The sequence below is a fragment of the Rousettus aegyptiacus genome, unplaced genomic scaffold (genome assembly GCF_014176215.1).
Source record: "Rousettus aegyptiacus isolate mRouAeg1 unplaced genomic scaffold, mRouAeg1.p scaffold_m13_p_3, whole genome shotgun sequence".
NCBI lineage: Eukaryota > Metazoa > Chordata > Mammalia > Chiroptera > Pteropodidae > Rousettus > Rousettus aegyptiacus.
This window is the reverse complement of record NW_023416306.1, coordinates 39,888,238-39,909,759: the sequence shown is the minus strand read 5'-3', so window position 1 is coordinate 39,909,759 and position 21,522 is coordinate 39,888,238. Positions and strand designations below refer to the sequence as shown.

Here is a 21,522-nt window from a genome sequence, read left to right as displayed (position 1 = left end):
GTTTACATTCCCTTCTGCTAAAATGCTCCTTCCCACAACTATTGATTCTACCTCATCCATGAATCCTGTCCTTGCTCCTCCAGAACAAAGGGGAAGGAGCAAGGCTCTCCCACTTTTGAGGGCCCAGATGCTGTTGATTATACTTCTTATAGAACTGACTTCACACAGTCCTTTGCAAGCCATTTGTTTTTTGCCCTCCTCTCTGCTAGAGTAAGGTAAGAGACTGCATCTTAATTACCTTTGTATCACATGCAGTCCTTAGGGAAGCATCTTGTTCATAACAAATGCACAAGCTCTAAGAGCGGCATTCAGTTTCATTTTCCCCAAATTTCTAAAGGTTGTAAGGAATCAGGGAATGCCATCTTATCCTTAAAATAGAAGAGTGACAGATTTTTTTCTTAAAAAAATGTATGGATCAGAATTTTCTAGGGGCTTCTCAAAGGCTCTGGGTGGAAGGAAATAGCACAAGATCAATAGCTAGGCCACCCTGCTTCGATCCCAGCCCAGCCGCTGACTGGGTGGTCTTGATACAATCACTCACTCTAACCAGTGTTAATTTTCTTGCCTGTCACCTGAAGAAGTTAGTCAAAATGAATTCTAAGATTTATTGCAGCTTATATTACCTTAGCAATTGAAACCCAGGATGCAAGAACAATACAGAGAATCAGGCAACTATCAGAATTGCAGGCAAATGGCTTGAGAGCTCTCAAATAATAATGGTATTCAGAGAGGGAGCACTCACTCCTGCCTCTTCTCCTACACCTCTCTTGCACACCTATCCATCAGTACCCGGTGATTCCGGACATTATTAATCCAGAAGCCTCTGTATCCAAATGTACTTTGTCAACTCTGCCACAGATAGGATACCAAGGAGAGTATTTCTCCTCCACTACTTTCCCTTCTGCTATTTCTCACCCCCAACTATTCTATTAACTGGAAGTGATAAGGAATTGAGAACTTATCCCAAATTCAGATACTGCTCTAGCAGGAACTTGGTTCATGTAAAGCCTCGATCTGTAAAATCTTGGCATGTCAAACAAAGGGCAAGCAATTCCAGGCTAGCTAAAAAGAAAAAGATAAGCTTTTATTTGCTGTAGGTGAATTCCAGCTTCCCCATCATAACTTATATTGGGTACCTGAATCTTTGTGCAAACCCCATACCTTGTCTAAAAAGTACGAAGTCCTTTAATAAGAAATAAATTCTTTCTTAGTACAAAACCATTAAAGAATGAAAAACCAAGTAGAATGTAAATGGAAATTCACCAGGTGCACCTTAGAAAGTCTTAACCATTGGGGAAAAGTTAGCCTGACTTCTTAATAAAAAGGAGAATGTGGCTCTTTATCCTCAAGCATCTATGAGACATAAGGGTCACTTTGCATTACAAAACTAAATCTCTTCAGGATGCTGACTGTGAATGACAACAGCCTCGTCTTTTTCTTTGTTTTTTGAGTTGCAGCACAAGGTCTGAACTACTTCGAAGTACAGAGCTTTCATTATCTTAATATGTGTAATTTACTAATAGAAACATATCCACAAAGGATGTTTATTCCTCTCAGATAAGAAGTCACTGTTATCAAGAGAAATTTCATGGGCCATTTTCTTTTAGTCACCTGGAACTTTAACTTAATGTTTCAGGATTTTATATTGTGAATATTATCAATTATGATTTTAAGAAAACTTTCATCAAATGAACATTCCGAAATGAACTCATTCAGTGGCAGCTCCCATTTTTCTCTACAGGAGGAGCTTAGGGCGGCCACCTGGTTGGAAGTGAGCCCTGGAAGCTGTGCTCACATAGCAGTTTACATAAGATCAACATCGTGTCAAGAGTTCATATGAAAAAGGGTAGGGGGGATGTAGTTTATAGAGATTTTTGTCCCCCTCCTTTAAATCACCATAACCAGTACTCTAATCTCAGGTTGAAACATACTTTAAACCACTTCTAGGTGGGAGTCTAGTTTTGTTTTTTGGTTTCTACGGAGAAATTTAATAAACTATTTCTTATTTGAAATTGACCAGGTGGTAATCTTTTTTTTTTTTTTTTTTTTTTTTAGTTTCTCAGGGGAAATATTGACATTCTATAAATAGTACATTCTTTCTCAATTTTTAAAAGGCAATAGAGAATAACATAAGCTCATTTTTCAGGATGACCTATTTCTATAGCTTAGAATGTAGGTAAGATTTAAAGGTTACAAGATCCGTTAGAAAAAAGAGAAGTGTATGCCACTACCTTCAATAAATATTATCAATAATACAAAAAATAAAAATGCCACTGTACCAAGGTAGCTCTGCTTGTCAAATAATCTGAATAGACTGTGATACCCATTAGGGCAAGAGTCCTAAACAGTTTCCAAATTGTCACTTCCTTTGATTTCCTTTCTTCATTTTCATCTCAGACATAAAAAAAATATATTTATAGCAGTACAGAGTCTGTGTTCCCTAATTACCTGATTGCTGAGGGAGGGGTGGGATATAGCATAAAAAACCACAAGCTTTTCCAGAATGAATTGATGCAACATGAAAAGCAGCTGCCAGATGTCACTTTCAAGGAGCCGGGCAGAGCTCCGCATCCTCTCAGCCCCCTCCTCTTCCCCCTCCAACTTCCCAGCAGCAACACACCAGTTGAGAGAACAACACTCTCCCTTGCAATCTGTCCTCCCCACACCCGATCCTCCTAAAGCAGCACCAGGACCCACCTACCTTCTGAGGATGCAAGGAGGCTGGCTACCAGGAGGGTGAGAAGGATGCTTCCTTACAGCTCCTCAGCATCTCCCTTCTGGAGCAGTTAACTGGAAATACAGATTCGCCTCCATTTTCTGGTCACATGATCACTGGCACATCTAAATAAGGATGATCACCTGCCTCCCAGCTCTCTCAGTGTACCGGCCACCGGCCACCGCTGCTGCTGCTCTGGCTGGGGGACGTAGCTGGGGCTATGCAATTTCACTTGGGAATAGAAAATACTCTTTTGTCTAGGTTGCAGAGTCAGAAACGCCCCCTTGATTTTTATGTCTGCTCAGAAATACTGCTGCCACCTCTGTTCTTGAGTGAGACTGGATATGAATGGGCTCAAAGTACTGGCTGGAAGTAATTTAATTCCCCTGAGACCTCTTAAGAAAAAAAAAAAAATCCTTCACAGCACACTCAGTAAGAAAGCAGTATAATCATTTTCATTTCATGTACTATGAACAATAATGGACTACATGAAAGCATAGTGGGATACAGTAAAAAGTCCATTTGGAGGTTTCAGAGAAAGTTAGGATGTTTGCCCGAGATCCACACAGCTTTGGCTATTGAGAGACACAGGAGTGGCCATTAAGCACGTGAACCCCAGAGTCAGCAGGCCCAAGTTTGAATCTGACTTTCACTACTTATTGGCAAGTTTGGACCAGTTACTAAACTATCTGATGACTCAGACTGCTGATTGACAAGTAGATCATAATAATATTAGTGTTACTTTAAAGATAATCTAGGTAGAGATCTTAGAGAGACTGGGTTAAAATAAACTCACAATAAATGTTAGCTACTAATACTATTATTAATTCTAAAAATGCCGGTGGAAATATTTGATGCAGTTAAGGCAAATGAAATATGAATGAAAAGTTTGCATAATAGAAAGACATGCATTCATTTGTTTGATCTTCAAAGAAAAAAAAATATTTTGTCAGACAAACCAAAGACTTCTGGTCATAATCGGGCAAAATGTCAATATGAAAGTAACAATGGATACCATCTTCAGAATGAGCTTATTGGGAATCCCATGTTACATGATCCTTTACTATTATTATTTTATATTAGTTTAAGGTATACAGTATAATGGTTATGTATTTATATAGTTTAGGAAGTGATCCTCCAGATTACTCCAGCATCCATCTGGCCTCCACACAGCCATTACAAGAGTATTGATTATATTCCCTATGCTGTATCCTATGACTGTTTATAATCCTAACTTGTACTTCTTCATCCTTTCACATTTTTCACACAGCCCCCCAATCCCACTCCCCTCTGGCCATCACCAGTTTGCTCTCTGTATTTATGAGTTTGTTTTTGTTTAGTTTGTTCATTTCTTTCACTACTTAGATTCCACATATAAATGAAATCATATAGTATTTATCCTTCTCTGTCTGACATATTTCACTCAGCATAATACCGTCTAGGCCCATCCGTGTCATTGCAAATGGTTAATATTTACCTTTATTATAGCTGAGTAATATTCCATTGCACAAATGAACCATAATAACTTTTTTATCCAGCCATTTGTTGATGGGTATTCATATTGCTTCCGTATCTTAGCTATTGTGACTAGCACTGCAGTGAACATAAGGGTGCATAGATCTTTACAAATTAGTATTTTGGTTTTCTTTGAATAAATATCCAGAAGTGTAATTGCTAGGTCAAAAGATAGTTCTATTTTTAATTTTTTGAGGAACCTCCAAACTGTTTTCCATAGTGGCTGTACCAATTTGCAATCTCACTAACAGTGCACAAGAGTTCCCTTTTCTCTACATCCTCATCAACGCTCGTTTTTGATTTTTTGTTAATAGCCATTCTGACAGGTGTAAGGTGACATTTACTTAATGAATTGGGGTTAAAAAAAAAAGTAAAACAAGTCTTTGAAGAGTATGTATTGTCAACTGTTACTTGAGTTGACGGTATAACAGACAACTAAGTAAGTAGAACAATTTTTACTCTCTGGACAATCAAACTGGGATAGGCAACAGAAGATCAAGAAAAAAACCTGAACAGGCACACCTATTGTTCCCCATGAGGTTGAGTGAAGTGGATAACAGCACTGTAAGAAAACTGAAAGGTTATAAGAATCTTGAAGGAACTGTAATGAACAGAAGCACAAGAACACTAAAAAATAAAAGTAATATGGCCTCAAATTTCAAAATAAGGGAAAAGATGAATTTTACAACATTAGAAAAGAAAGATGCATATTCCTGTATGTATTGAATGTTTGTGCGCCTCCATATTCATTTACTGAAACTCTCTCCCCAGTTCCCCATGTGATGGTATTAAGAGGTGGAGCTTCTGCAATGTAATTAGGATTGGATGAGATCATGAGGGTGGAGCCCTTATAAGTGGAATCAGTGCCCTTATAAAAGAGACCCCAGAGAGTTCTCTCACTCTCTGCACGTGAGGGCACAATGAGAAGTCAGCAGTCTGTAACCTGGAAGAAGGCGCTCACTAGAATCCAACCATGATGACACCCTGATTTCAGACTTTCAGCCTCCAGAACTATGAGAAATTTCTGTTGTTTATAAACCACCTAGTCAACAGTAAATTTTTGTAGCAGGCCAAACTGACTAAGACACTCCCAAATTAAGACTCACACATCAGCCTTGGAAAAGGAAGCAGCAAACACCAGAAATTATCAGTTTCTCTAAAAGCAAATTATGTTGGAGAGACTTCACTTTCTTTTCTATTCATTTAATCTGGCATATTTATGGGTTGCCAGTTATATGGTGGCGATATAACTGATTTCCAAGCTAGATAAGAGCATACTATGAAGGAAAATCATAGACCAGTCTAGGGTCATGCCACCCCGAACAAGTCTGATCCTGTCTGATCTTGGAAGCTAAGCAGGATCAAGCCTGGTTAGTACCTGATGGGAGCCCACCTAGGAAGACCAGGTGCTATAGGCGTTAAAAAAAAAAAGAAAAGAAAAGAAAAAGAAAATCGTAGGCCAGTGTCATTTATGAAAATGTAAATGATTTTCTATGGTGGAAGAAAACTAAGTAACCACTAAAGTTTCTAAGATTCACTCATCTAAACAACTTGTTATCCCCCTTCAGTTATTATTTGACTTTAAGTCACAACTTAAGGAGTGAAAAGTAAATGCTGTTTAAGGCAGTGTGGGATATAGAGATGTATAAGCCAAATCACAGCCTCAAGTGGCTTACATCCAGGTGGATTAGTAAGAGAGCCCCTATAAATATGGAGCAAAATGTGAAGGAGCCACAAAAGTGGTATAAAGTATAGGGAGGTGGGAAGGAGTCCTTCTATTTGAAAAGAATGGAGAATATTTTAGGAAAGAAGAGACATTTGGTCTGGGTCTTCAGTGAAAAGGAGAATTTCAAAATGCAGAAAAGAAGATAGGGGAGCAAAGAATTAAAAGAGCTGCTGAGAAAAGAGCAAAGAGGCAAGGAAAAAAAATGGTCTCTTTAGAGGAACCATAAACAGTTCCATGGAGAGGATATGTGCGTTTATTTACACTTCCACTTTAAGACAATGTTAACAGACATAAAAATCCATCACCATTACATGACTTAAAAAATAGCCCAAAAGAAAAAAGTGATAGGATCACAACATGGGGTTAGGACTTAGACTAATATAATAAAATACATATTCCAGAATTCTATATACTTGATACCGGTGAGTGATGAATTTGTTTGTGAAATGTAAGCATCCATGGAGCTGACTCAAAAGAATAAACACTATCAATTACATAAATGTTATTAAATAAAGTCAGATTCCTTAACTAATAGTCAAGATGGAGACAGCATTGAATTTGCTCGTGAGATCACAGGTATTCTGCTTAGAAAATTATGGTCTCAATAACATCCTTTGATAGTGATGAGTTTCTTTGGGAAGACTTAAAGTTTTCCATCAGGGTAAGCCAATGGTACACAACAAAACAATACAAGATAAAGAAATCCTCTGCAACATGGTACATGTACATAGTTCTCAGCTGGCTTGGGCTTAATTTGGGGCAGAGTTTGGACATGTAAATAAACATATGCATGGCATATTTTTAACTCGGTCTTTCATCAGTCCTGATTCTGAGTTGATCCACATTTTAAGGTGGTTTATGGGAGTGAATTACCCAGAACAAAACTCTCTTTTGTTAACAATTAAAGAAGCCACATCCCTTAATCAACAGTTCAAATTGAAAGAAAGTAGCATTGTAATTTTCTGCATTGGTATAGTTTGGATTTCCACAAAGGGTGACCTAATCCTGGAGTGACGTTTTGACAGCTTTTGTTCTAAAAAGAACTCTCAGGTGGCTCTTGGAAGGAAACAGATCCTCCAACACACTGGAGGACTAGTTAGCTAATTCTGTGTGTTAAAATATCTCAGTATACTTTTCAAAAGCTGAGGTTCTACCACTCCCTAGTTAAGCCAGCTGTACTGAATAACTTCTGCTTGCTTCTTCAGGTCCACTCTCTTACTTACTCCACCTGCTCTCTGCCTCAGGAGGCTCCTTCACCCACAGAATTCCACTTGGTTTTGACCTGGTGGGAGATCTGAGGGAGATCAAGGATATGTACTCACCTGGCTTCCTCCTTGTGAGAATGCCTCAGGCTGGCTGGGCCCCTTAGCAATTCACTCCCCTCAGTGTGGCCTTTTCTACCCAAAACTCCTGTTCTGGGCTCTGGAAATCACCCCCTCTCCTCGCCCCTAAGGCCTAAGAATAACAACGCTGTACTGTTACTATTCCTGGTTTACTGCACTATTCCACGCGGGTTCCTCACACTTCGTTCCCATCTTTGTAAATACTCCCTTTATTAAGTATTTCTCAAATTACCCTTATTTGAATGTGTCATTGCTTTCCTGCTATGAAATCCCTCACCACAAAATACCACATCTATAAATATTTGGAAAACTTAAATGTACATTGAAGGGCTTTCATTCTCTCACCTCCCTCTGGCCTCTGGCCACTCGAGTTGGCCCCACACACCACAGGTGGGGAGCAGCCCACTGACATCACAGTAGCTGACACAGATCTGCTGTGATGGAAAATAAATATTTAGCAGTGAAAAGAGCTCAGAAGGTCTCATGACAGTGTGAAGAGTCAGAGGAAAGTTCTGGTTCAATTATTCTCAAAATACTGTGTTGGGGACTTTGGCTATTAAACTTGATATGTCTTTCAATGGGACCATGGAAGAATAGGAATAAATGCATTAACCTAGAGAATAAGTTCTAAAAAATAATTGTCTTGCCTTCTGTGTCTTATTGACAAGCTTTTGGCTAGAAGGGAGAAGAGGCATTCAAATCCCAACTTTACCACTTTCTCATTTCTTAACTACATTAAATAGCTCTCTTATTGAGTCAGTTTGTTCATCTTTGAAATAGGGATAAAACTTGCCTTATCTCAAATGCTGATTGGGTGAACCAAAGAAAAATGATGTATTTGTCTATCTGTAAGCATTTATCGGCAGTCTGGGTAGGGCTGGCCATAAGTACAGAGGTGGCAGGGGAGGGAGTGAAATGGGAAGGAGATATCCTTCAAAATTAATTTTTTTTTTAAAAAAAGGCTGAATTAAAGTGCAAATTTAAAGACTGAATGATACTTAATTATTACTACCAACTCACCAAACACACCAGATGATCAAATATAATTATAAAAAGAAATGAACACAGAGTCAATGCCAACTTCGATTCAGTTCATGGCAAAGCAAAAAATAAAAACAAAAACAAAAACAAAAAACAGTGAATAAACAAGGGAACACTGTTGTTTATGGAGTATCAACTTATGTTGGAGAAAGGGCAAATGTTTGGAGCTGGGACACAGTCCATCCAAACAGCAGGATCCAGAGAAGGGGCAGAATGTGCTCAAAGAGCTCAATTCTTCACTGAGTGCTCAACATTGAGAGGAAGAGCTGATGGATTATTTCTTTCCTTTTTTTCATTTTCAACATCCACATGGGTGTAAAATCCAATATACTAACTTCTTAACCATAAGTCATGGACAGAACAAGCCCGATTTCAGGATGTCTCATGAAAAACATAAAATGATCTAATGGTGTCACTCACAGAGAGAAATTGAAATCTTTTCCAGAGTCTTGCCAGACAGAACTAAAGGCCCCACATTACTAATTGAAAAAGAAATAATGCACAGAGATCACTGTAAGAAGCAGGTCCTGTGGAATATAAAATATGTTGTGGCTGTGCAGGTATTTTTCAGATGTGATTAACACTGAAATCAGCAGACTTTGAGTAAGGCAGATTACCCCTTAGAATGTGGGTGGGCCTCATCCAACCAGCTGAAGGCCTTAAGCAAAGTCTCAAGTTCCCCCTAATCTCCTATTGCTCTGCAACACAGAGACTCTACTGCCTTGCAAAATTTGGACTTAAGATTGCAACAACTCTTGCTGAGTTTCTAGCCAGTGGCCTGTTCTACATATCTCAGACTTGCTAGCCCATAAATTGTGTGAGCCAATTCCAGTTCCTTAAAACAATTCCTTTTCAGGACTCCAGTCGTCCGGAAGGAAGAAGGCAGGAGAAGACTGACGGCACGGGTGGCGGCAGGTCGGTCTGGTGCGGGCGGTCTGTCGTTCTTTCTGGCTTCTTGTCGTGTGCGTCGTTTTTGTTCCTTCCTGCCTTCCGTCCCTTCGTCCTTCCTTCCTTCCTTCTTTCTTCTGTCTTTCTTCTTTCTTTCTTTCTTCTTCTTCTTTCTTTCTTCTATCATCTGTCTATCTATCTATCTATCTATCTATCTATCTATCTATCTATCTATCTACCTATCATCATCATCTATTATCTCTCTAATCTCCTATTGCTCTTAAATGATGTTTCTCTGAAGAACACTAGTACATAATCAAATTATCCTTTGTTCACATAACATTCTTGCCACCATGACTTCTTTAAAATAAATGTATAGATGGTTTTTCATTTTCAGAACATTTTGTGTGCTGCAGAACTCTGCAGATGTTATCTGCCACACATAGGAAAGATGAGGCCCACCCATCACTGTGTCAGGAATTAGTGTTCAATTCTGAGCTGGTGGGTCCATAGCTGGAGGATAACCAAGGTTTTGGCAAAAAGTCTCTGGGAAAATTGAGGCTAAGGAACTAGAACACAGCCCTGAAAATCTCAAGGGAAAGTTCATCTCTCAGCGCTAATAACATGCTTTGTTGACAAGAGTCGGGAGGTGAAGGAAGAGGCATCTTTTGAATACTTCCTCGGGTTTTGAAAGTATAGCTTAGTGCTCTCAAACAGTGTGAGAGCTGAGAGAGGGTGTGCCTAAATGAGGGGAAGACGAGAAGCCAGTTTGTAGCTGGTGTGTCATATCTAATATACTATCAGCCTACTGCTATTTTTGAAGACCAGGTTTTAATTTTTTTTTCAGGAGAGTTTTAATTTTGGTTATTCTGTCCTATGATGAGATTATGTGTTGGAATATGTTTCCAAGTTTTTGGCTGGGCAAATATAGTTATCTTATCATATTGCTTCACGATTTCCTTCACCTTATTCTTCACAGTTAACTTGGCTGGACTCTTACCCTCTCCTGTGCCCTTCCAGATTATGATCTTCATTTAATGCCTGTCTCAAATTGTACCTCTCAGCGTGCAATAAGACTTTTCATGCGCCTTAGGTGCTTTTGTCTTCATGAGCTGTTTCTTTCATTAAAAAAACTTTTTTTTTGAATTTATTTTGCATCTTTGTTGGTAGAAAGAAATATAATCCACGCAGGAGTATCTACTAATTTTCCCTTTGATTTTAAAGTTTGATTTTCAAAGTTTCTCATGGGCCCCTTAGAGTATGACAGGCCCTGGCACTCTGCCTCCTGATCCTACTGGATAAAAAGCCGTCCCTGTTTCTTCCACGAAAATACCCTGTATATATGCCTCTCCTCTTACCTTACTAGCATTAACACACACTCTGGATACAGAGAAACTCAAATTCAAATCCCAGCTTCCTTACTTTTTAACTATAAACCAGAGCAAGTGATTCAACCTTTCTGAACATAATTTTCCACCCTCGTGTAATTCTTACCTCATTCAGTTGTCATGGTAACATGAGATCGTGTATATACAGTGCTTAGTACCTGGTCCATGGCAAATGCTTGTACTTGGTAGCTATTTCTACTTAATCAGACTTTGGTCACTAACTATCTTGATTCAAATATTATGCAGTTATCTACCCTTTCCCTGATGTAAACTCCTAGAGGATTCTGAGTTAGTTTTAGACCAGTGGTTCTCAAACTTTCGCATGCATCAGAATAAGCAGCAAGAGGTGTTGAAAGAGGGATGGCTGGGCCCCACTCCAAGTTCTTGATTCAGGAGGTCTGGAGTGGGACTGGTAATTACCCAGGTGATGCTGAGGCCACTGGTTTTTACACCACACTTACAGAATCACTGCTTTAGATAGCTCTGGCCCCTCCCCAAATTTAGCACAGATGGAAGTTTTCAAAGGCCAATATTTTAATGCTAGTATTAACACCGCTAATGACATTAGTATTTTAATAATACAAATATTTCAGAGTAAGTTATTTATGCAAAAGATAGTACACAGTTTAGTGAAAATCTGCCCCCTCCCCCCAACTGTAAGAAAACTTTCATTACTGCAGGGGCTGAGCCTAAAGGGATAAGTGAAGAAATCTTATTGAAAGAAAAGGGATTAGTGGCACAATTGAACATTATCATCTGTCAGATTTCATGGGCATGTGCAAAATGCAGACAAGAAGCCAAACAATAGCTCAGCCAACTTGAGGCTGCCTGAGTTCTTAGCTCAATCTATAACAATGCCAGCAGGGCTGCTGGGATCCATCTGCTGCCCTCTTTCTGTTAACGGATCTGGGGTCTCTGATAGGAAGTAGCTTGACGGGAAGAAAGAAAGATTAGGCCAACTGAATAGATCTGGATTTATGAAGCTGCACTTGAATGTGACACAGCGTTTTTAACTCTTGATGACACTTTACTAACCCTCAACACACCTCTGCTATTCTTTCTAGTTCTCTGGTTCCTTTCCCAGAGAAATGTAATTTCTGAATACCAAAGCTTTCCTGGATACATTGTATTTATGCATAAATTAAGCCCCCATGATTTAATACTGAAGGAAGGCTGGAGATCCTCCACTCCATCTCACTGGCTTTGCACCTGACGAAGCTGAAGCCTAGGGTTATTCTAAAATATATAACCGGATATGATAGAGCCAGGCTGGAATCCAGATTTCTTGTCCTACAATGGATATGTGGCATATATAGTCCTTTGCATTCCCGAAATGAGCAGGAAAAAGTATCATTTCTCCATTATATTTTAAGGGGTAAACATGACTTTTCCCTTTACTTAAGTTACTTTTCACAATTTGCCCTTTTGTCCCTGGAAGCAGGAGGGCTTTATCAAGAGAAATGAAGAGAAGTGAACAACACTAACCCATGTCAGCAGGGCCTGGAAGGCTGGGGACAGGAATAACATCCCGTTCCCTGGTAGAGTACCCCACTGGTACTCAGCCACTTGGCACAGAACAGATTCGCAAAAACCACGTGGTGATTGACTGACCGACTGACTGACTGACTGACCGAATCACTGGTTTGATGGTTGTTTAAGCCTGTTGTGGAGACTCCTTATTCATACAGTAAGTTAGGTGCTTGTATAAAACCAGAATCACCTTTTTCTGTATGATAAGCAGTGTGTCTGCTGGAAAAGTATAGGCTTTGAGAGTGAAAAACTTTGAATCCAGGCTGTTCACTCTGGTTATTTAATTCTAGGCAAGTTATAGAAACTTTCTGAGCCTTAAGTCCCCTCCACCACCAGTATGTGTAATATAAAGATAATAATACCTACCACCTAAGAGTTGTCGTAAGGATTAAATGAGATGATATGTCGAAACTGCCTTGTTAATAAATGTTAGTGCCCACCTCATCTGGTTCCTACTGCCTATTTAAGAGTGTTACTGGTGCTGAGAAGGTAGAGTCGTTATAAATATCAGGAGGGTAAGTATAAGATTCTAAATGGAAATCGAAGGGGTTTCGGAGGCTGAAAATATACACGTATCATCATTATCATTATGGGTATCAAGCAGCTGCTTTTATTGATGGGATGCTTTGTAATAAATGTAAACAAAGCTCCTGTCATCTGGGTATTCTTCGTATCCCATTATTTCTCATCATTTTGCTGGTTTCTAATAAAATAGTTTTCAAGAAAAAAGCAAATTTAGCTTTTTGCTTACCCACTTTGTCTTGGTTTCCTTGTTCTGGGCTCAAGAAACTCTGTCTCCTCCATTTCTGTTTCTGGGGTCACATTTTTCTCAGAGGGCTGTGGTGAAAGCATCTCCCATTCATTGTCCTGGGTGACAGGCTGCAGCATAACTGCATCTGGGCCAGCCCTGCCTCGGTTCTTGCTCTTCCGTGATTGGCTGTCCAGACCAGAAGTTTCCTCTAGTGCTAAAGATTCTAGAGGTTTCATTTCTCTCAGTACCTGCATTTGGGGACCTTTGCTCAAGTCTTGATCAGAGGTTGGCTTCACAGCCTTGCTGGGCCATCCAGGCCCTTGGTCCCTAGCTTCTGATGCTGGACTGCCAACCTCATTATGGCCCAAGACCATCCAATTCTGGTCTTGCCCAGGGCTTTCAAGAGATAATCTGTTATCATCTTTGGAAGACATGCTCTCTGCAGAATGATCTTCTCTTTCATTCAAGGAGGCAGGGTAACATGTGTCTGGGAGGCTTGCTAATTGAGTTCCTGGCAGCCTTGTTTGTTCAGAACCTATATGAAACTCTTCCAGTTCAGATGTGCTTTCTCTTACTTCGTAGGCCTCTAGCTTTGGGGGTGAATTTTCTTCACGTCTTACAAGTATGTAATCCATGTGTTGTGCCTGATGATCTTCATTCTTCTCTGTGTATCTTTCTTCCCTGTATTCTGGTTTTATCTGCTCAGATTCTTTGGTAGGAATTATTTTTTCTCCTTCCAACTCTAATATTCTCTTGCTGGCACCTAAATGTGGAAGATGAAGGTGAGAAGGGAAGAACAAGACTTAATTAACACATTATGTGATTTGTGATCTTTGCAAATGAGCCATCTAAAGGGAGATAATTTAAGAAATATTTTAATTTTGTAAAGCTGTTTAATTTTCTCATGCTCTCTCAAGGATAGGTATTCTGCAAGCAGTATAGATATTACTGCTGTAATGTAGGACTTGGTTGGGCATGCATTACAAATACAGTTAGCTTTTCTTTACCCACATTAATTGAAAGAGTGTATTTTGCAAATGTATTGATTGAATGAATGCAGCAGATTCTGGAGGATGGCGGAATGGGATGTTTCTTACCATTTGGTAGTTCTATGTCTCCATCTGCTGGCGAATCCAAATTATCTGTTTCTATTTCCCAATCAATGTTTGATGGAGACAACTCCACGTTGGAGTCGGCTCCTACAGACAAAGAAATTGATGCGGGGTCTTCCTGAATATGTAGTACAACCAGCTGGTGTCCATGCTGTCCATTTGTGGTCTCAGTGTGGCTTTCCTTGCTTCTTTGGTCAGGAAGGGCAGGAAGCAATATCTCTGCTGCTTCGCTACCCAGAGACTCATCCTCTGGAATCCCAGCTTCCTCTGTTGTTTCAACACCAAGAGTTGGTTCTGTAAGACAAGACAAATCGAAGGGAGGTGTGTATGGTGCCAATGATTGTTTCAGAGCATCTTCTTCCAAGGGATGGTCACCGCCATAGAGAAAGTGTTCAGGCTCTTTCATTAAATCTTCATCGATATTTTGGCCCATGACATCATATTCAAAATCACCCCACGAGGCTTCTGATGAGCAGATATCTTGCTTCCCTGCATCCCCATCAACTGGTGTTTCGAGATTGCCTTCTGATAATGTCAATTTACTCATGTCATCTATTGTTCCCGTGGATGTGTTGAGGCCTGAGGCATCGCTTAAACTGTGGTCAAAGGCAGCTTCACTTACATCCAGACAAGTGTCTGAGGCTAGCCTAGTGACAGGAACTAAGGCAGGTTTCTCTGTTGTCAAAGGCTGCTCGAGGGCCAACAAGGCTCCTGTGTCTGTCTGACATTCAGAAGAAAAGACCTCTGAGGTCCAAGAGCTGTTGCTAACCGTAGTTGGCTCTTGATGAGTTACGAAAATACTGGTTCCCACATTTTTAATCATTGGGATTGTTCTGTCACTGTGTTCTAAAGTTGGTGCTGTATCTGAGTCAGTTCCCTTTTCTGATGCTTTTACACCTGTGTTGTTTTCACCACTTATTTCAGAAGGTTCGGGAGAACCACTGACAGGAGGCAGTGGAATTATATTTTCAGAACATAGTTCTAAATTGGATGGGACGGATTCCTGCTCCGGCTCCTGACTGAGTCCCTCATCAGGCTTTGGCTCAGTGAGATATAACTTGCTGGCTCCTTCTTCAGGTGTCATCCCAGCACCAATGTGCAGCTCAGGCTCTTGCTTGGTTTCGTAATCATGACATATATCAGGGCTGTTGGAAGCCTGAGAATTGCTGTCCTGGTCACAGTGAGTCAGTATATCAGGATTCTCACCATCTGTTTTCAAACCGAGGGGCTCCTTAGCATCTATCCACAAGTCAGGGGAAGCTGAGGCCAGTTGCCCACCCTCTTGGAAGTTGCCATGTAAAATATCTGGAACAAAAGTGCTTTGGGAGCCCTCGCTAGGGGTAGAGGTGTCCCATTCAGCACCTGACTTCTTTATCAACTGGGTGGAAGAACTGACAGCAGGAAAATCTTTTGAGGCGATGCTTGAATTTGTCTTTTCACTGGGGTATGATTTTTCTTCCTCCCACCAATTTGTTTCTTGACACTCAGTTGTTGAGACATTAGAGACAATGCATCCATTTTCATCTGTGTGAGTAAATTTCGGATTTGGTTGATCCCGGATAAACAACACTGTATCCTGACACTGCTCTTGGGTAGGTGTTTCAGAAGTGAGTTCGTCACCAGCAGAAGACGTGAAGGTTTGCTCTCCAGGATTCTTTTCTTTAATTTGGTCTAATATTACAAGCTGGCTAAGCTGATCAGCTTCTGGGTCTGGCTGGCTTGGTCGAATGTTCCAAAGTTGCTCATGGGAGTTCTCTTCATTACTATCCAGAAAGGGTGACTGATGCTTATCAGTGAAAGGATTAGTACAATGAGTTTCCATGGACTCTGAATCACCCTGAATGGGCACTCCCCACGGGCCCATGTTTTGGTATCCTGAACAATTCATCTCTAACGCACCACCTGAGTTAGATAATTCCCCTTCAAATGCATTCTCAGTTGGCCACATTTCCTGTGAAGAGGCATTCCACCACTTGGTACTCTCAGCTGAGAAGCCAACCATTTCCAATTGAGAATAATTTTCATTTTTTGGTTCAGTGTTGGGAGATATTTTCCATATGATATCTTCTGTCTTCCCTGTTTCTGGAGATGAGCTCTTCTCTCCATCCACTGCTGTAATCTGTATTTCGGTCTTCTTTAATGGTGAGAAATTCCAGTGATCAGGGCTGCTTTCTTGACTGTTACAGAATGGGTTTGATGTTTTCTCATTCTCTGCTGGTTCTGAACTGTCTACATGATGAGTAGATAATTCCTCAGACTTGGGACCATCCACCGCCAAGAACTTGTTGGATTCTTTCAATGAGTCCCAAGCTCTGGGTTCACTCTGAGCAACATGACAAGTGGCCAAAGGAATCTCTTTTTCCGCTGACTCTTCATTGCCTACACTATCATCATCAGAATCTGAGCTTGTTGAAATGGACCTGGTATCCTCTTGCTGCACAGTGTTAGGAATATTGTGCTCATTTTTCTCCTGATGGCTAAACATTAGATTTCTTTCCTGATATGTACCTGAATATTCAGAATATTTGCCTGTTTCAGGGCTGGATAAAGAGGAGAAGGAATCACCATCTACTGAGTCATTCCATATCTCTAAAATTTTAGGAACCTTGTGATCTAAGCGCCTTTCAAACCCATCCATTTTGTTTTTCTCCAGGTCCTTCACTTCAGTAATTACTTCTATTTGGCCATCAGTAGTAATTGGTTCAGAATCCTGGGGATTCTGTTTACTCCAATCATCTTGATTTACTGTCTGATGCCCAATATTGGGTCCATGGTCCCAAGAAAGTAGTGCGGCTGAAGAATCATTTAGGTCAGGACTTGATGCACTTGAATGTGTATACTCACTAGAAATAGTATCTCTGTCATTGTTTACCGATAAACTGGCTCCTAGAGGGCTGTTTTTAGCACTCTTAACTTTAAGATTCTCAGTTATCTCAGAACTTGTGCAACTGACCTGAACATCACTGTCTATAGGGCCATCCCAAACATCAAGGCTTTGGGGACATTCATGAGGTAGCTCTCGGTTCGCTCTTTCTAGCTCCAGAATGTTACATTCTTCACTTTTCTCAAGATCCATTTCTGGCAAAGATACATTTTCTGTTAAATTCAGCCTACCTAAAATTTCAGTAGTTTCACCTGAATTTCTGTGATTTGTCAGGTGCTTTTCACAGGTTCCCTTTTCCTGGAAGTGATTTGTGGACACTTCTGTTTGCATATCACAGGGGTCTGGATTGTAAGATTCCTTCTCATGCTCTAAAATCTCCTTGGGTTCCTCACTCTGAGGACTGGAGGTGACTGAAAGAGAGCTGATTTTGCTTGACTCATTGTATATTTCTTGATATTCAAATGCAACTAGGGAAGAGTATTCCTGGTCACCTTGCCCTTTTCCAGAAGTCCCCAAGTCTCTATGCATCACTTCCTTCTTGCCTAGGTACTCCCAATCAGTGGCTTTGTGGGCTTCCTTCTCACTTTCATTTTGTCCATAGTTCGGACCTTTCCATGAATCTGAGCATACAAAATGCCCTGAATTTTCAAGCCTGGTCACCAGGGACATGGTATTATTTGGCAGGTTTCCTATGCACGTGTCTTGCTGGTCAGAATCAAGTGCTCCTGACTCATTGGTTCCAGAGGCTTCGAGCATGTCTGGGATATGACTGTCTTTAATTTCTTCTGATGAGCTGGGAGTTTCAGGAGGCAATTTGCTTTGTCCTGAGTCTGTAACATATGATGGGCCTGGTAACATTAATGACGACATGTCGCTGTCTCTCATGACAGAATCCCAAATACTATTTGCGATTAGCTGTCCACTTTTTTCATTCAATATGTGATATTCTTTGGGAGCAGTGTCCTTGCTATGCTCTGAAGAGACAGGGAGTTCCCAATCTGCCTGATTTGGTTCCTGATACTCCACGCCCCATGGTTCTAGCTGTCTCACTGAAAATCGGGTTTCAGGTTCGGTACTTCCGGGCAAAAATCCTTGCGCTTGACCTTCACCGGGGATCGCTACACCAGCACTGCAGTCATCCCAATCCAGATCATTATCCGAGATGGTTGCAGTGGACTGAGTGTCCTCCAGAATCACTCTGTTCCACAGGTCGAGAGTGTCGGGGGCTGCCTGCCGGGAGTTGGTGTTGCTGTGTAAAAGTGTGAGCTGTCGGTTTGTTTCGTTGTACAGCTGCATCATGCTGGGGTCATCATAACTGGACCGGCTGCTCTCCCCAACGTCATCTTCCATGGAGATGTCCTTGTCATCTGTGGGCTCTGTCTTGAGTAGATCTTTATCTGAGCTGTGAGTGGCATTTATTTCAGAATTATGATCTGTATGAGGTGAAGCCCACATATCTAGGTTCCCAGGACCTGAACTAATTCTATTTCTAGGTGGTTGCTGTGGTGACTGAGGTGGGATTTCAGTCTCCTCTGTGGTAGAGTTAGCATCTTTTGACTCAAAATCTCCCTCTTTAGAAAATGGCTTGTTTTCAGTTTCTTTTTCATCTCCAGCAAAGGTTGGTGACGTATAAGAATCAGAGGTGGAGTAATTGGTATCTAAGGGGGAAGGCACTGAATCTTCCCCTAAGTTGGATGCACTGTAATCGGAACATTTATATGATAAGAAGGAATCTTCCCAAGGAGCTAAGATGTCTGACCCTCCTTTCTTGACACTCTCCTCAAACAGGTTCCAAGAATCTACCTTTTCATACACTTTCCCCCTAATTTTTGGATCCATGACACCACCCTGATCATTCTTTGCTGGCTTACAACTGTTCCATGCATGATCCAGATCAGACCTAGGATTTCCAGATATAAGGGCACTAGCCTTGGAGTCATGGTCCTTCTTGCTCCAGATTTCTGGGGGTGTTTCATTATTTGTTTCACTGGGTGAATTGTCCACTGGGTCTTCTGAAGGAAAAGGAAATCCACCTTTTGCCATGGCCCACTCTTTCGAGTCCCTTACAGAGGGTGTCTCACCACTTGCTGGGTGCAGATTCCAGGTATTTTTCAAAGCCTGGGTGTCATTTTCTTTACCAAATGCACTCCAGGCTGGGAACGACACTGCAGTAGCTGGTTCATCGTCATCCGCGGGATTTCCCCATGGCTCAGGCATCGCTGTGGGAGAGCGATCAGAACGCCACAAAGCAGCAAAGTCTTCTATCAGGTGGTTTGTTCCCTGAGGAGAGGCGTTCAGCAAATGTGACTTTTCAGTGGGCAGGTTCTGAAATTGCAAGCCCTCCTCATTTTGGTCTTGAATGTTATCACTGCCTGGCCCAGACTGCCCAAATTCTGACTCCCAGCGACCCGACTTTGGGAACTCAAGACTCTTTGGCTGAAATATAGAATCCGAGGCTCTCCTATCAACGAGGCTGGGCTTATGATCTTTCCAGGATTCGGGGCTCTGGAAGACAGATTCCTGTTCACTGGAACTCCATGCATCTGCAATATTTTTAGAGTCAATTTCCAAACCACCCCACCAGCTGCTACACCTCGCACGAGTCTGAGGTGGCCCTGTGTGACCTGTGTCGACTGCTTTTGGGGTCATGTTGTCTGGATAGAGTAGAGCTGGTTCTTCAGTGGATGGCGAGCTCTCTACAAAGCTATTCATAGGCGTTGGTGGGACACTCTTTCCAATATTTTTCAGCCTTTCTGGCGAAAAAGATTCATCTTGCACAAAACCTGTCAGGCTCAAATTTTTTTCAGTGTTATCCCCAAGACTTCCTTGTCTCTGGACAAAATTCTCATCAAATTCCACAAGGCTATCTTTGCCAGCCTTTGACAAAAGTGAACTGGATGAATAATTAGACATGTCCATCCCTATCCCATTGAGTCCTTTAGGCCCTGTGGGGAGCTGTCCTTCTGATGAATCACTGTTGGGGAAGGAGTCATCTGCCGGGGAGTAGTCTGCAGAATGGGAAGATGGTTGGGACTGCCCGGAAACCATGGGGGCTGAGTCAAAGTTGAAGAGGTCAAAGTGTTCCCCATGTTCCCCGGACCGTGCATGCTCCTCCACTGCTGCCCCTTCAGGGATGGGACTATAGGAGTCAAACCCTGGGAGGAGGCTGTGATGAGGCCCAGCACCTTCTCCCACTGGACTGTCATCACTGAGGAAAACTGAGCTCTCCTTGGATGAACGGCTGCTCCTAATGGTGGCCAGTCCACTATCTGGGCTAACAAGGTCTATGTTGGCATCCACCTGGGCCTGGTTAGAATCATTGAGATCTGGAGGGTTTTCTATGAAATTCACGGAGTTGGGCTGTGGTTCTATGTCAGAGCCATATAACTCCATAATTCCAGAAGATCCCTGGGAGAGTGGGGCGCTGCCTGCCACAGCTTCTGTGGAGGATGTCCGGCTGTTGGAGACCATCTCTGGACACCTTCTATTGAGGACTTCCTTGACAAGGAGAACCACTTGGTCACAAGTCACTGAAGGGTTCTCCTGTTGGTACACCAGGATCTCGTCACAGCCACATTCAAAGGGCTCCAGCTCTAGGCAAGGGTTCTGGCACTCTTCTAGTTCACAACAAATCTGTTGGGGAGGCGTAGGGATTTGTGTGAGCATTCATGTACTCTTTGTTCTTTGCAAATTGTATTTCTAAATTTCTTAATATAAATTAATCTGTGTTCATTTGTCTAGAAAGAACTCAAACAACTGAAAACTGTATCATATAAAACATGGGAAGTCCACTTAATATACCACCAACTCTTTCTCTAGTCCTATCAAATTGGCATTTCATTGATCTCAAAATCCAGCTACTCAACGTTGCTGCTCCTGAAAATGATAGGCAAAGAGCTTAAAAATAATTTAAATCCTTAGTGTAATATTATATCATCTTCCAAGAGGAATGGAAATGTGAAAAAAATGCAAACCTTCTTCAAGTTTGTAGAAAACAGAAGTAATGCCAGTTGCTGACCAGAACTAGAGTAAAAATGTTGAAATAAAGGAAAATGGGGCAGGAGAAAGGCTTTATTAAGGAGCAGACATCCAGGACCTGCTTTAACCTTTGATAGTCTCATAAGGTAAAAGAGAAAGTAGGAAAGAGAAAGCACTTGTGGGTGGCAAAGTCTTCCAACAGCACTCAGGCCCCAACTGTACTTTCCTGCCCCAGGGAGCCCATAACAGACAGAGCTGCCTGGGGAAGCCAAGAGAACGTATGACAGTCAGTGCAAGGCCAGAACTGAGCCAGAGTTCTATGACTTTTAGGAAATGATGGGAATATTTTGCACACTAGGCCTTTGAAATGGTCCCACAGGATTAGTGGAGGTAACAACAACAACATCATCAACAATAAAAACAAAAACTATAGAGCTCACATAGAAAGTAACAATAATAATAATAATAATAAATATTTATTGAATGTTTCCATTTGCTAAGCACAGTTCTAAAGGTTTTATGTGTATTATCTCCTTTAATCCTCACACTAATTCTAGAAGGTAGGGACTCTTTATCCTCATTTTACCAATGAGTAAACAGAGACACAGGAAAATTCAATACTTTGAACAACCACATAGAGCTAACAAATA

The 21,522-nt window shown here is 41.3% G+C and overlaps 1 protein-coding gene across 4 annotated transcripts in view; it reads right to left on the bottom strand.

Annotated features, from left to right (window-relative positions):
* The window catches only part of PRUNE2 (prune homolog 2 with BCH domain), a 209,472-nt gene that overhangs the window by 51,231 nt on the left and 136,719 nt on the right, over positions 1-21,522 (bottom strand). For all 4 annotated transcript variants that reach the window (XM_036238785.1, XM_036238787.1, XM_036238784.1 and 1 more), the window contains exons 8-9: positions 13,996-20,527; positions 12,899-13,661 (exon numbers count right to left, since the gene is read on the bottom strand). In XM_036238785.1, the coding sequence (XP_036094678.1) occupies positions 12,899-13,661; positions 13,996-20,527 (7,295 nt within the window). The remainder of the gene's footprint in view (positions 1-12,898; positions 13,662-13,995; positions 20,528-21,522) is intronic.